Source organism: Carlito syrichta, unplaced genomic scaffold (genome assembly GCF_000164805.1).
Source record: "Carlito syrichta isolate Samal-C Ts95f unplaced genomic scaffold, Tarsius_syrichta-2.0.1 Scaffold90636, whole genome shotgun sequence".
NCBI lineage: Eukaryota > Metazoa > Chordata > Mammalia > Primates > Tarsiidae > Carlito > Carlito syrichta.
Window position 1 is genome coordinate 156,284 of NW_007034732.1, and position 12,685 is coordinate 168,968.

General features: G+C 58.5%; 1 protein-coding gene across 1 annotated transcript in view; it reads left to right on the top strand.

Annotated features, from left to right (window-relative positions):
- CLMN (calmin) overlaps nucleotides 1-12,685 on the top strand; it is a 210,891-nt gene that overhangs the window by 154,062 nt on the left and 44,144 nt on the right. The window contains exon 2 of the mRNA XM_008059063.2: nucleotides 8,172-8,205. Coding sequence (XP_008057254.2) covers nucleotides 8,172-8,205 — 34 coding nt within the window. The remainder of the gene's footprint in view (nucleotides 1-8,171; nucleotides 8,206-12,685) is intronic.

The following is a 12,685-nucleotide window of genomic DNA, read 5'->3' on the forward strand; positions in this document are numbered from 1 at the left end:
CGAGGCCGCCGCGCGACCGGTGCCTGCCGTGTGTGTCACAGATGTGTGTGTGTGGGGGGCTGGGTTTCCTCAGCTCCCACCAGCCAGGCACAGCTCTCCACACCATCGATTGTTTCTCAGGGATGCCAGACTCACATCGCGCTTGGGTGTTTCCCTTGTACCCCAGTCACCCAGAAGCCGGCTTGCCTTTTGCAAGGAGTGTGGGAGCAGAGCCGGTGGCACCTGCTGCCTAGGGTTGGGGAGTGGGGGCTTGGGGGTTGGGAGATGGGCCCGGCTGGACTCCGGGTGCCTGTGACTCCCGGACTTGGGGCCAGGCTTGTTCCAAGCTCATCATCTCATAGCTGTGCTCCCGGGAAGACGAGGCGGCTGGAAGTATCAGCCCCGTCGATGGGGACGGAGGCCCAGACCCGAGATTCGCGCTGCCAGGAGGAGACCCCGGGCCCTCCCCATTTTGACGACGGTTCTTGAGTTTGCCCGGGCGGGAGCTGCCGCGGGCTGCCAAAATACAGATTCCCAGGCCCCCGCACTCGGCACCTAGGGCCTGTCAGTCAGGGCCGAGCCTAGAAGCTGTGTCAGTGAGCACCCCAGCTCGTTCTTGGGACGTGCCCAGGAAGTGCCAGGCGACATTGTCCTGCGTCTCTCTGCACGTAGGTTTGAGACTGGACCCGAATTTGCGGGACGATCAAAATGTATCCAGTGGCATTCTTCGGCTGGGCGTGGGGGCTCGTGCCTGTCGTCCCGGCACATTGGGAGGCCGAGGCGGGAGCCTCGCTTGAGCCCAGGAGTTTGAGGCCAGCCCACAGAGGGAGGCCTCGTCTCTACAAAGAAAAAAACAAATGAGCCGGGTGTGGTGGCAGGTACCTGCAGACCCAGCTACTCGGGAGGCTGAGGCGGAAGGATCGCCTGAGCCCAGCGGGTCGAGGCTGGGGCGAGCTGTGGCGGTGGAGCTGAACCCCGGGCTCCTGCCTCCGAACCGTGAGACCTGTGGGTAAGCCACAGCCTGGAGGGGGAAGCAGTGCAGGCGGAGGCACCCCTGGGCTCGTGCCGAAAGTATCCGTAGCACAGGCGTGACTCCCTTCCTCTGTCCCCTTGACCTTCCCGGCTTGGGCGGGTAGGGTCGCTGGCACAAAGCCCCAGAGGGCTGGGGTTGGGAATGTGGCCTGGAGCAGCAACCTGCCAGGGCTGAGGGATTCTTAGCCTTCACCTGAGCCCCCCCGCACTGCTGGCACCAAGGCCAAGTTCAAGGGGCTTCCGGAAACCACCCATCGATTGCCCATCTCAGAGGCATGACTGATTGATTGATTGATTGCCCATCACAGAGGCATGGCTGATTGATCCATTGCCTATCACACAGGTATGACTGATTGATTGATTGCCCATCACAGAGGCATGCCTGATCAATTGCCTATCACAGAGGCATGGCTGATTGATTGATCGATTGCCCATCACAGAGGCATGGCTGATTGAGCGATTGCCCATCTCAGAGGCATGACTGATTGATTGATTGATTGATTGCCCATCATAGAGGCATGGCTGGTTGATTAATTATCCATCATAGAGGCGTGGCTGATTGATTGATTGCCCATCACAGAGGCATGGCTGATTGATTGATTGCCCATCTCAGAGGCATGACTGATTGATTGATTGATTGCCCATCACAGAAGCATGGCTGATTGGTCCACTGCCTATCACACAGATATGACTGATCGATTGATTGCCCATCACAGAGGCATGACTGATTGATCGATTGCCTATCACAGAGGCATGGCTGATTGATCCATTGCCTATCACACAGGTATGACTGATTGATTGATTGCCCATCACAGAGGCATGACTGATCAATTGCCTATCACAGAGGCATGACTGATTGATTGATCGATCGCCCATCTCAGAGGCATGACTGATTGATTGATTGATTGCCCATCACAGAGGCATGGCTGATTGATCGATCGCCCATCACAGAGGCATGACTGATTGATTGATTACCCATGCAGTTGAAATTAGTCTCCAGGTCGTCTGAGACGGTGTGACCCAAAGCCCTCACCCTAAATCCCGGTCTTCCTGGAGTGGCCAGCCCCCACCCTCAGATTGTGAGGTGTGGCCAGTCCTACACCAAGATCCCACGTGGTCAGAAGGCTTCTCAGATATGACCTAGGTCACCGCCCAGAAGCCAAGGGCAAAGGTCAGACCTGTCTGTGGACAAGGCCAGATCCTTCACGCCTCAGAGGGACGGCAGGACCTGCCTGGACTGATCTCACTAGTGTCGAGGTGAATGTCCAGGTCCGGGTCCAGGTCCGGGTCAAGGTCGCTCCCACCTCCTTCGCTGCCATGTGTACGTCATGCTCATGGGGACCCCCGATGCCGCGGACTGTTGTCAGGCCTTATCTCCCACGCCCACCCCCACAGAGCCGGTCAGCAGTGAGGCCAGGCAGCTTGGCTTCAGGGGCCGGCTCTCGACCCCTTCCAGCTGGTTGCTTTGGCTTGTAAACTGTTTAAAAACATTCATTAGTTGCTGCTCCCTTCAGCGGGTCTGCCCCCCACCCCTGGCGCTCCTTTGGTCATTTCCGGCCGCCGCGGAAGGAAGGACCACCCTGAGTCCCTGGTCTTGGGCCCAGGCACAGCAAGACTGGGAGGAAGAGGCGCAAAGCCATAAAGCAGCCTGGAGGGAAGTTATTTTTCAATCAAGTCAGGCTTTGCTTTGCTAATCCTCCTCCCCTGCAGGGGCCGGGGGCAGAAAACCGGTCTCTGTGTAGAGTCCCGAGCCTGGCTCTGGGCCTTGGGCTGCGTTTAGTTAGAACCTGGGCCTGCAGCTCTGAGAAGAAGCAAAGGAAAGGGGTGCCTCCCAACCACTTGTCTTTCTGTGAAGGAGGCGGCGGGGCCCTCGGGGGAGGCTTTGTCCTCCCTCGAAGGCCGTGCCACTGCTCGCTCCAGGGCCTAGAGCCGGTGTGATCCTGCGCCCCAAATTCCATTCCGTCTCTGAGTCTCAGTTTCCTCGTCTGGACAACAGAGACGACCATACCTGCCTCACACATGCTCAGCGCCACACACGGAACACCGGAAGCGCAGGCCTCTCGTTCTCATACTCCGGGGACATCAGTGGCCTTGGGGATATGGATGCCAAATCCTCTTTGCTCCGCACGGAACGAGTTCTGTTTACCAAATTGAAGACATCCGAATGGCACGCGTGGGGAGCAGATAGGCTTTAAAGGGTGCAAAGGTCACCTGGTAGGAGCCGCACCCCTCTCCTACGCCTCTGGTTTCATGAGAATGTGGGGTTCGCTACTCAGCCAGAAGGATTGGACCTCGTCCACAAAACAAAGAGCACGCGCAGGGTCTGGAGCCTTCTCCGCGCAGGATGGCGGGTGGTGGTTTTCTCGCCTCCCCTGAGAACTAAGAAGGCGGACGTTGCCTTTGGCCCCGTGACACCCCGACACACACGCCCGTGAGATCACCCGGCGCAGACGCCAAATGCCTGTCCCGTACCATGTGGGAAATAAAACGTGCTCTCAGGAAATCCAGAGGTTAGAGGAGGCGCTGCTTGGTTCCAGGTGGTCCCTGGAGCAGATTTCCTGTGCTGTGGTTAAGAACCAGCCCTCTCCTAATACCTTTTCAAGATGTCCTGGTCCTTGCCACCTCTTCGGGTGCCTGTCCTTTCGTTCTTTCCCCATCCCCTACCCTCTCCCAAACGTGTGGTTCGTCATCTCAAGGTCGTGGGCCAACCTGCCCTTGTTTTTCAGAGCAGTGTGCCGTCGTTATGGGCCTCTGCTGATGCCTTAATCGCCTGCGTTCACTCATTCCCTGGGCCCGAAGTGAGAGGCAGGCTTCCAGACTCAGCACGGTGACCTCCGACAGGGTCCGACTGCAGCGTTCTGGAACGTGGAGACACGCTCCCTGACTGTTGAGGGTGTGTGAGCATGTCACATTTCTTGCTGGCGACGGACAGCCAGGGTTTCCAGAAGTTACATGACTTTTGAGCAGAAACCTAGATGTGCTGGGGGCCATGAAGGAGGGGGGAAGATGTCCCTAGAGCCTGCTGCCTGTGACTGGGCTGCAGAACCACCCTGTCTTGAATTGTTTTCCTTGGGCTTCACGAGAGGGTTGGAGGTGAAGGAGTTTTGCAGATTGTAAAGCGATGTAGAAATTCAAAGACTCGCAGGTGTTTATGCATAAAAACGTGCATCGCTGAAGTCTCTGGCAGCAAGAAAAAATGGAAGCTAGCCTAAATATCCAGCAGTAGGGAGCTGGTCGTGTGAGCAGTCTGTTCACCATCCCACGTGATGAGTTCGTAATAACACGAGGGTGTTTCACGTATCAGTTAGGATAGCGTTCGGCTGCAAGTAACAAAAACCCAACTTACAGTGACTCCACCAAAGAGGACGTGTGCATCTGTTGTGTGGCACAGAAAGCCCACAGCCATCCAGCCTGGGCCAGTTCTGGAGTCCAGTAGGGCCGTTGAGGAACCAGCTACTTCTGTCCACTGCTCAGGCCTGCTTAGCAGTGGCCATTGTGTTGTCCACCTTCACAGCTTCATCTCAGAAAGGCAGAGGGTTAAAGGAGAAGGGAAGGGGTCCACGGCAGCGTTATCTGCTCCCTTTTCAAGAGCATTCCTGGAAGCCCCACTTTCTAGTTCCACTTCGACTTCAGGGGCCAAACTTGGCCATCCCTGACTGCAAGGGAGGCTGGCGTGGTAGTTTTGGAGGCCAAACGCAGAGACCAGACTGGCAGATAGGTTTTCATCCACCCACTCTCCCACCACCCACCTACCCATCCATCCAACCATCCACCCACCCATCCATCCATCCATCCATGCGTTTCCTGACAGCCAAGTCCTCTCTGTATGCACGTGTGTGTGTGGGGATGTGTGTGTGGGTTTGTGTCACTGTCACTTGAGTCCTGTTGCTCCAGAGAAGCCCCTTTGTATGAGACTCTATTCATAATATGATGGGTCCCTTCTCATGTATTTGTGTGTTTTCATCTCCTCCATGAATGTGTGGGTTCGTCTCCAAATCAAAATCTGTGCCTCACAAACTTGTTTCCATAGCATGTGTAAAGGAAAGCTTTATCGCTGTCCTTCAAGAAAACAAAACCCCCTTCCATCTTGCCAGATTTTTCAGGAGTCTGAAAAACATTGGTGGCGTCTTCCCCGTCAGAGTCATGTGTTGTAGAATATTTCAGTGTGTTTTTAGTGTTTCTCTGGAACGTTAACATTTGGAAGAGCTGGACATATTTTACCAGGGGAGAGGAGACACAGGCCACTCGGAATCAGGCTCCCAACATCTCCAAGCTCATCTTGTGGATGAGAAGAAAGCCCAGAGGGTACCACGGGGGCCGACGGTTGGGCCAATTGGGAGCCCGAGGATGCCAGGCTTCAGGGATGTCTGGACGCTGGGCCACCAGAGCTGCCCAGTGGTGAAATTCACTTCCCAGAGAGGTGCTGAGCACCTCGTCCTGGGAGGCATTCAAGCAGACCCTGATAAGCGTTGGCTGCAAAGCTATCCTCAGGAACCTCATGGAAGGGTCTCTCCAATCAGAAGGCTGGATTGCTGAGCTCTTGGAAGAGCAGGGAAATTCTGGGTTCCTTGTGGCGCTAGGAACGGGAGCAGCAGGGTACGCCCCTTGAACAAAGCGTGAGCTGGGGCGAAGTCTAGCTATAAGTAGCCTTGCTGGCTGTTATTCTCTGTTTCCGTTTAACCTTTACAAAATGAGAAGAAGAACGATCAAGGGCGAGTGTCTGGGTTGTTTTTCTTCTCTTTGCTCTCTTGGGTTCTTCAGACAAAGGGGCATTTTAGTAGAGGACTGGGAGGGGCTGGGAGGACGGGGCTTCCCAAGACTGGAGACGAAAAGAAAGGCGAGGATGAGACATTCCAAGGCTGCCAGTCCAATGTGGTGTTCAGGACCAGCTGCGGCGATGAGAGGAGAAAACCCGACAGGGTACCCTGGTCCGCAAGCGACACCCGAGTCCGTGTCTTCTTGTCCCCCCAAGCCCACGCTGACACACACACCTGCCACCCCTCCGTCCCACCACTGCTATTTGATTTTTTTACATATATATATATAATAAGCAGACTGTAAACAAATCCCTCCTAGAAATCAGTCTTAACTGCATTACGCATTCACAAATCACTGGGGGTCTGGTCATATATTTCCCAAAGAGTTTTCAGTTCTGGTAAGTGTAGTGAACGTATTAAATAAAGCAGTTCATGTTGAATGCTGAATTTAAACTAAACTTAACACTCTATGTATCAATGACTATTCATCGTAAAATATAATAAACCCAATGACTGTGAGAGGAAAAAAAAAAAAGTTGGGCCAGGAGTGGTCCAGCCACCCGTAAGGTCTGGAATGCCGGCTTCAATCAGGCGACAGCAGGCCTTGGCATGTCACAGCCCACTGCCTCATCTTACAAATAAAGTTTTATTAGAACACAGCCATGCCCGCGGATGTATTGTCTTGGCGGTTTTCATCCCACCACAGCCGGGTGACCAGCTGCGACAGACCACATGGCCTGCAGAGTCTGAGACATTTACTACCTGGTCCTTGACAGAAAAAACATGCCAGCCCCGGGCCTTGAGCCGTGGTTCCCGGTCCTGGCTCCGAGTCGGAATCCCGGGGGAGCTTTAAAAATACAGATGCCCGGGTCTAGCCTAAGTGGGTTTGCAGATGGCCGAGCTCGACGTGATCATCTACAGGGTTTCTCCCCAGGGACGATGACCCAACCTTGACCTCAGCGTCAGCGTGCGGTTCTTGCGGCCTGAGCTGTGGGACTGTGGCATGAGGGAGACTGTGTGATGACATCCCTCAGTCACGCCCAGTGACCAGGCTCCCCTGAAAGTGTCGCAGGTGGTTCCCACGACGGTGAAGTGTGTGGCATGCACGGGTGTGTATGTGTACACGGTTCGTGTACGGTGATGACTTTTGTTTGTTTTCAAACGAACGGATGCGTTCAAGGATAAGGGGGTGTGGGTGGCGTGGGTATCTGTCACGTTGTCCCCGCTTGGTCCCCAGCTCTGGTGTGGGTAGCCTCTCTTGCTCTCGTGCTAACTACCAGGAAATGTGGGTGACACGTCCAGCTCCGGAGAACGTGTCGCCTCTTGCCGTCCCCGTCACGGTTTCCTTTGTGATTCTCCTGCCCGGGGTGGGAGTTTCAGTTTGTGCTGGCGTCACCGTCTGTCGTCAGGTCGAAGTCTCAAAAGCAGGCACGTCGGGACTGGCTTTGCCCCTTGCGTTTCAGGAGACGAGAGCCGCCTTGCCTTCCTGTCTGTCTTTGTTGCCCGCATGGAGCCGTCCTGCCCGTCCTATCTGCCGCCCCTCGGGGCCTGTGCTGCTGGACACGGCACCTGACTGCCAGCCAGGGTGACCAGTGTGTCCAGGCTTACCCGGAATTTCCCCAGCCTCAGCCCCAAGTGTCCCGAGTCCCCAGCCACCCCCTGAGTCCCGGGCAGGCCGTGGCAGTGGGTCACCCTCATACTGGCTCATCTCCAGTGGATTGGCCCTTGCACCCACGGGAAATCACTAGCCTGAAGGGTGTGGGGGGTTGAGTAAAGACAGATGGGCTGAAAATGCAACTCAAGGTCATTCGTGGGAGGCTGTGCTTTTAATCTCCTTTTTAAAAATAGCTGAACACGAGGGCGCGCGTGTTCTCCTTGTCGGGACTGCCGAGCTCTGTTCGGAGGGCAACACACGGGTCAGCCTCGACCCTGCCTCTGAGCCAACCCAGCCCCAAACGGCCTCTTCCCTGGGGCCTCCCTGAGACACCGGTTCTGAAAGGGGTTTGGCCAGCCCGGGAAGCCGCCGGGAGGCTCGGCGCCCGGCGGCGGCCGCCAGCCGCTGGCCACATCACTTCCTTCTCTGAGACTCAGTTTCCCCATCCGCACGGGAAATGCTGTCGTTCGCTGTCGAGGCCGTGGGAGGAGCAGAGGCCGGCCTCCCCTTTTCTGTCCTTCCTCCTTAATCCTGGGGCCTGGTTCTCACTCAAGACGCGTTTGAGCCGTGACTGTGGCTTTCCGCAGTGAGCACATCTTTCTCACTCAACTGTCCGGCAAGGGCAGGAAGCCTCCTGGGGTGGCTTTCTCGGGTGCTCCTGGCAGAGCTCGACGTGATCATCTACAGGGTTTCTCCCCAGGGACGCACAGGACTCCAGCCGGCTTTCCCTGTGGCTCTGTCTCCCCCAGGTCGGTGGAGTGCCCTCCAAGCGCTGGGCACAAGGTACGGAGCACTCGTGTGGGAGTCTGTGTGGAGCTGTGTCTGGAAGTGCCAGGCCTGGAGCTCACCTGCATTCTGTAGGCCGGACTGAACCCACGCCCCTGCACGGGAGCCTGGGCGGCGTCGTGGGCTGGGCGCCCAGGAGGAGAGGGCAAACACGGGGCAGGAGGGGTGGCCGGTGAGCCCCTGCCATGGGGACCCGTGGAGTTGCCCACCGTGAGCGAACGCTGCCTGTCCACGTGTGCGTCACTTCGTGACAGGCAGACATCCTGAGAAATGGGTTGCTAGGCCGGGCTCGGTGGCTCAGCCTGGAATCCCAGCGCTCTGGGAGGCCGAGGTGAGTGGATGGCCTGAGCCCGCGGGTTTGAGACCCACCTGGGCAACTTGGCGAGCCCTCATCTCTACCATAAATCAAAACTAAGCCAGGCGTGGTAGCGCGCGCCTGTAGTTCCACCTACTTGGAAGGCTGAGGGGGAAGGATCGCCGGAGCCCAGCGGGTCGAGGCTGTGCTGGCCGGGAGCGGCCACTGCCCTCCAGTCTGGGCGACAGAGTGAGACTCCAACTCAAAAAAAAAAAAAAAAAAAAGTTACACCAGCTAGTGTGCAGAAGCCAGACTACTTTGCTGAAAACGTTGGCATAACAGAAATCACCTAATCTGTGTTTCTGGACAGGTTGGGGATTTAGGGGTGATGCGATCAGGGGCCCAGATGCTGAGTCTCGTGGAATGTGGAAAGGGAATATTTTCTCTCTCTCTGCCGGCTTTCCCTCCTTCCCTGCATCTGTCCTCTCTCCTCAACCTGGAGCCGTGCGGACGAGGGCGGTGTCTCACCATTTATGCTCCACGGAGCCGCCAACGTCTGCGACTGGCCGGGCGTGCGGGGGAGGGTCCAGGGCCAAGTGCATCCCGTCGCCACTGCAGCTGGCCGTGTCGGGCAGCCGCCCGGGTGGGTCCCGTCGCCCTGGCCCGCCCATCTGGGTGAACGTTCAAATCCCTCTCCTAAGCTCAGGTTTTTATGGCCGGCTGGCGTCATGTGTCGTAAATCAAGGTGGGCCGAGGCTTAGCACTGAGGTTAGACGTTTCACCCACAGGAAGACTGGAACGGGTTTATTTTTTTATTTTCGTTACAGGCACCCGTGTTTTATATATATATGCAGCTTAAACTTAATTTGGTGTGTAATTGGGACTAGCTCTTAGGACCCCTGGGTTATGTGTTCTGGAGAAGCCGAGAAGCAGGGCGCGGCGGGGCAGGACGTGGTATGTTAATTGGTGGCCTCTGGGACCCGTGAGAGAATTGGATTTAAGTCCCTGGTTGGACTGAGCTTGGCAGTTTTATTTGCGTCTCTGCGGGCACGTCCAGGGGAGACCACCGGTCTGCGCCGGCTCGAGCAGTTTGCTGGTCTTTCGCCCCAGGCCCGTCGGTGCGTCCGGCCTGCACGGGGCACGAGAGAATGTGGCAGAGGGCGGGGAGGGTCTGGCAGGCCTCCGCCAGCCTCTGCCTGTGGCTGTGGTTGTGTGCTGCTAGGCCCTGGGTCCCAGGGAGGGTTTTGCGTTTTATTGCCAAAGTCCCGATAAAAGGGACGTGGGTCAGAGCAAACACGCCGGGAGGAAAAACAAAGGAAATTAAATGCAAACGCGCTGCCGGTGGAAACCACACGGAGGCCTTGGCTTTCATCCCGCCAGAGCCGCGGGGGAAGTGGCCCCCGAGAGTCGGAACCCAAGGACGCTGGCCTGGTATTCCTGAGGCCCGGCCCCCTCCTGTTGAAAAAGAGATTGTTGTTTAATTTGTTTCTGAGTTTTATTTCTCGAGTGAACCAGCATGGGGCCATGTGTAATGAGGTTGTGTTTCTGGAAGGTGTTGAAAGACGGGTACAGGAGCGAAACCGCCAGGCAGCCACGCCAGCAGCAGGGCGCGGGCCTCTCCTCGGGTGGCAGTGGGCCCTGGGTCCCAGCACCCGGGCTGCGGGGGCAGCCGGAGCCCCTCGGGGGCTCTCCGAGCTCTGTGCATGGTCGGGCATGCCACTGTGTGGTCTGATGGCGGGCCGGCCGTCTAGGCGCCTTGCGACGGCTCGCGGGAGGAAAGACATTTCTCCGCCCGCTGTAAAGATGCACCCAGGCCAGCCCGATGGCGTGCGCCACGGAGGACCCTCCCGACGAGAGGGAGGCCAAGCCGTGGAGACAGGGCTGACGTAGCGGGAGGAACGTGGCGGTCCGGGCTGCGGAGGGGGCCGCTCAGACCAGGCACGGGCGTGTCTGCAGGCTTGTCATGAGGTCGCGTGCGCAGAAGGCTGGGCCAGGGAGCTCTGGACTCAGGAGCATCCGAGGACCCCAGAACCGGTGACCGGCGGGGACTGTGGCTGTCCCCGGCTGCAGGGTTGGCTCTCTGTGCTGCGCAGTGCCATGTGGGAACCAGTGCCAGGGGCGTGGGAGCATGTGCGTGCCCGCCCTCCTGGAGGGGGGAGGGGGTCTTTACCCTCCAATGACCTTCCCATGGTGACAGGGAGAACCCACCAGTCACAGTCAGGGCTGCCACTCCCTCTCAGCCAGATGACCGTGCTGTCCAGTCTTGGGTAACGTGTGGTCCACCCAACACACACACACACACGCACACACACACACCTCTGCCACCAGCTCTGACCCAGGCTGGCTTCTCCTCGCCTCTGCGGCTGCCAGGCCGATGTGTCAAAAAGGAGCCAGTTTCAGGAGGATTGTTAACGGCGGACACTGTGGCGTCCGCAGGCCCGGGGTGCCCGGGAGGTGGCCATCAGTTGTCGCAAAGGTCCAGCTTGTTTACTGAACAACTATTAAGCGCCTGGCCTGCAACAGCCCTGGGAGGAAGGCCTGGTCTCAGTTTCACAGAAAGTCCAATCCCCTGTCGAGACAAGCGGGGATGACAGCTGCGTTCTGACTCACGGTGTGCCCAGCCCGGTTGAGGCCTCCGGACACTTTATCCGCGGAGACCTCATCACGGCTGTCCCCTCCCCTCGCGCTCCTGGTCACCTGCCTGCCTCTCCTGCTGCCCGACGTCCTGGGGAACAACCGCCGTCCGGCAGCCCCGCCTCACACCCTGGCGGAGACTCTGCAGCCCCGAGGTGTCTGGTCCTCGTGCCCTCATGAGCCAGGTCCCATGATTCCTGCTGTGCAGGTGGGGAAACTGGGGCCCTGGGAGCAGAGCTGACCCTGCCCGGGCCGCACAGAGGGCACTGCGAGCGGAGGCTTCTTGTGACCGAATCTCTGCTCTGTGGGAGAGTCGGCGTTAGGAGCTGCGGGGTGGGCACACAGGCCCCCTGAGGGGATGCACCTCAGTGCTGCTGGCTTTTGGGCTAGATCCTTCTGTGCTGGCATCTGTCCTCATTGTGGGATATTGGGTGGGGTCCCTGGCCTCTCCCGGCTAGATCGACAGGACACGCAGCATTGTCTCCCGGGAGCAGATGTCCGGGTGTCCCCTGGAAGCAGCCGCCCCGGGCGAGAGCCCCTGGCGGAGAGCTAGGCCTTGAAGTCCAAGCGGCCGGGTGTTCCCGGTGTGGGGGGTGGGTGAGGGATGCCGGGAGGCCACGGGACTTCCTGGAGGGAGGAGGGCTTGGGGAGCCGACCCCCAGCCTGGCAGAGGAGCAGACGCCCCAGGAGGCCCCCGCAGAGCCCTGAGAGGTGTGCCGCCGCGCCCAGGCCGGCCTGGGTTCAGATCGCGACGATCCACTGAGCGGCCGTGTTCCTCAAGCTCCCTGACCCCTCAGGCTCCTCATCTGTGAGACGGGGGCGACGCGGGGGCCGCCGCGTGGGAACGTTCGAAGCTTGCGAAAGAGACAACTTGTGGCACAGGCAGTGGCGGTGCTGGTGGCAGGCCCTGGCTGTCCCCGGGTGGGCGGGCCGGGCTGGCCCGTGGGCCTCTCTCCTGCTCTGCGGCAGTCTGAGTGGCAGGGGAGGGTGGGCTTTTGGTCTCCCCCTCTGTGGCGGGTTCAGGGGCTGCCCTGGGGTCTGTGCCTAGTACCCCTGCCTCCGTGTACCTGTGCTTCCGTGCAGGTGTGTGCAGAGATGCAGCCCTGGCATGCCCCCGTGCAGGCAGCATCTCTGACGTTGAAGACAGAGGGTCCCAGCGGACCCCTCTGGGGACCTCAGAGAATGTCTCCCAGGCAGGAGCTCTGAGCTGCAGTCCCCTTGGGTGGAGCCCTCTCGGGAGAGTTGGAGTCCTCCCAGCTGTCTGAACTCAGTGCCTGAACCCACTCGGAGGGGCCTGCCGTCAGGAAGATGCCTTCAGACACAGGACAGAAGATAACTATTTTCTGGCCCTGCGCCCGCAAGCCATTCCCATGGACATCCCTCTTAATGGTTTCAAGGGACGATGGAGCCAGGAGCCGTAGCCGCATCCTGGGGCCTGTGATGACGCCTGTGTGTCTGGCTCTGGACTGCCCGGTCTGTCTCCCGTACCAGGCTGACCTGCCCGCCCGCCGTTTCTCCCCTGCCCGGAGACGACCGAGACGTTGTGTC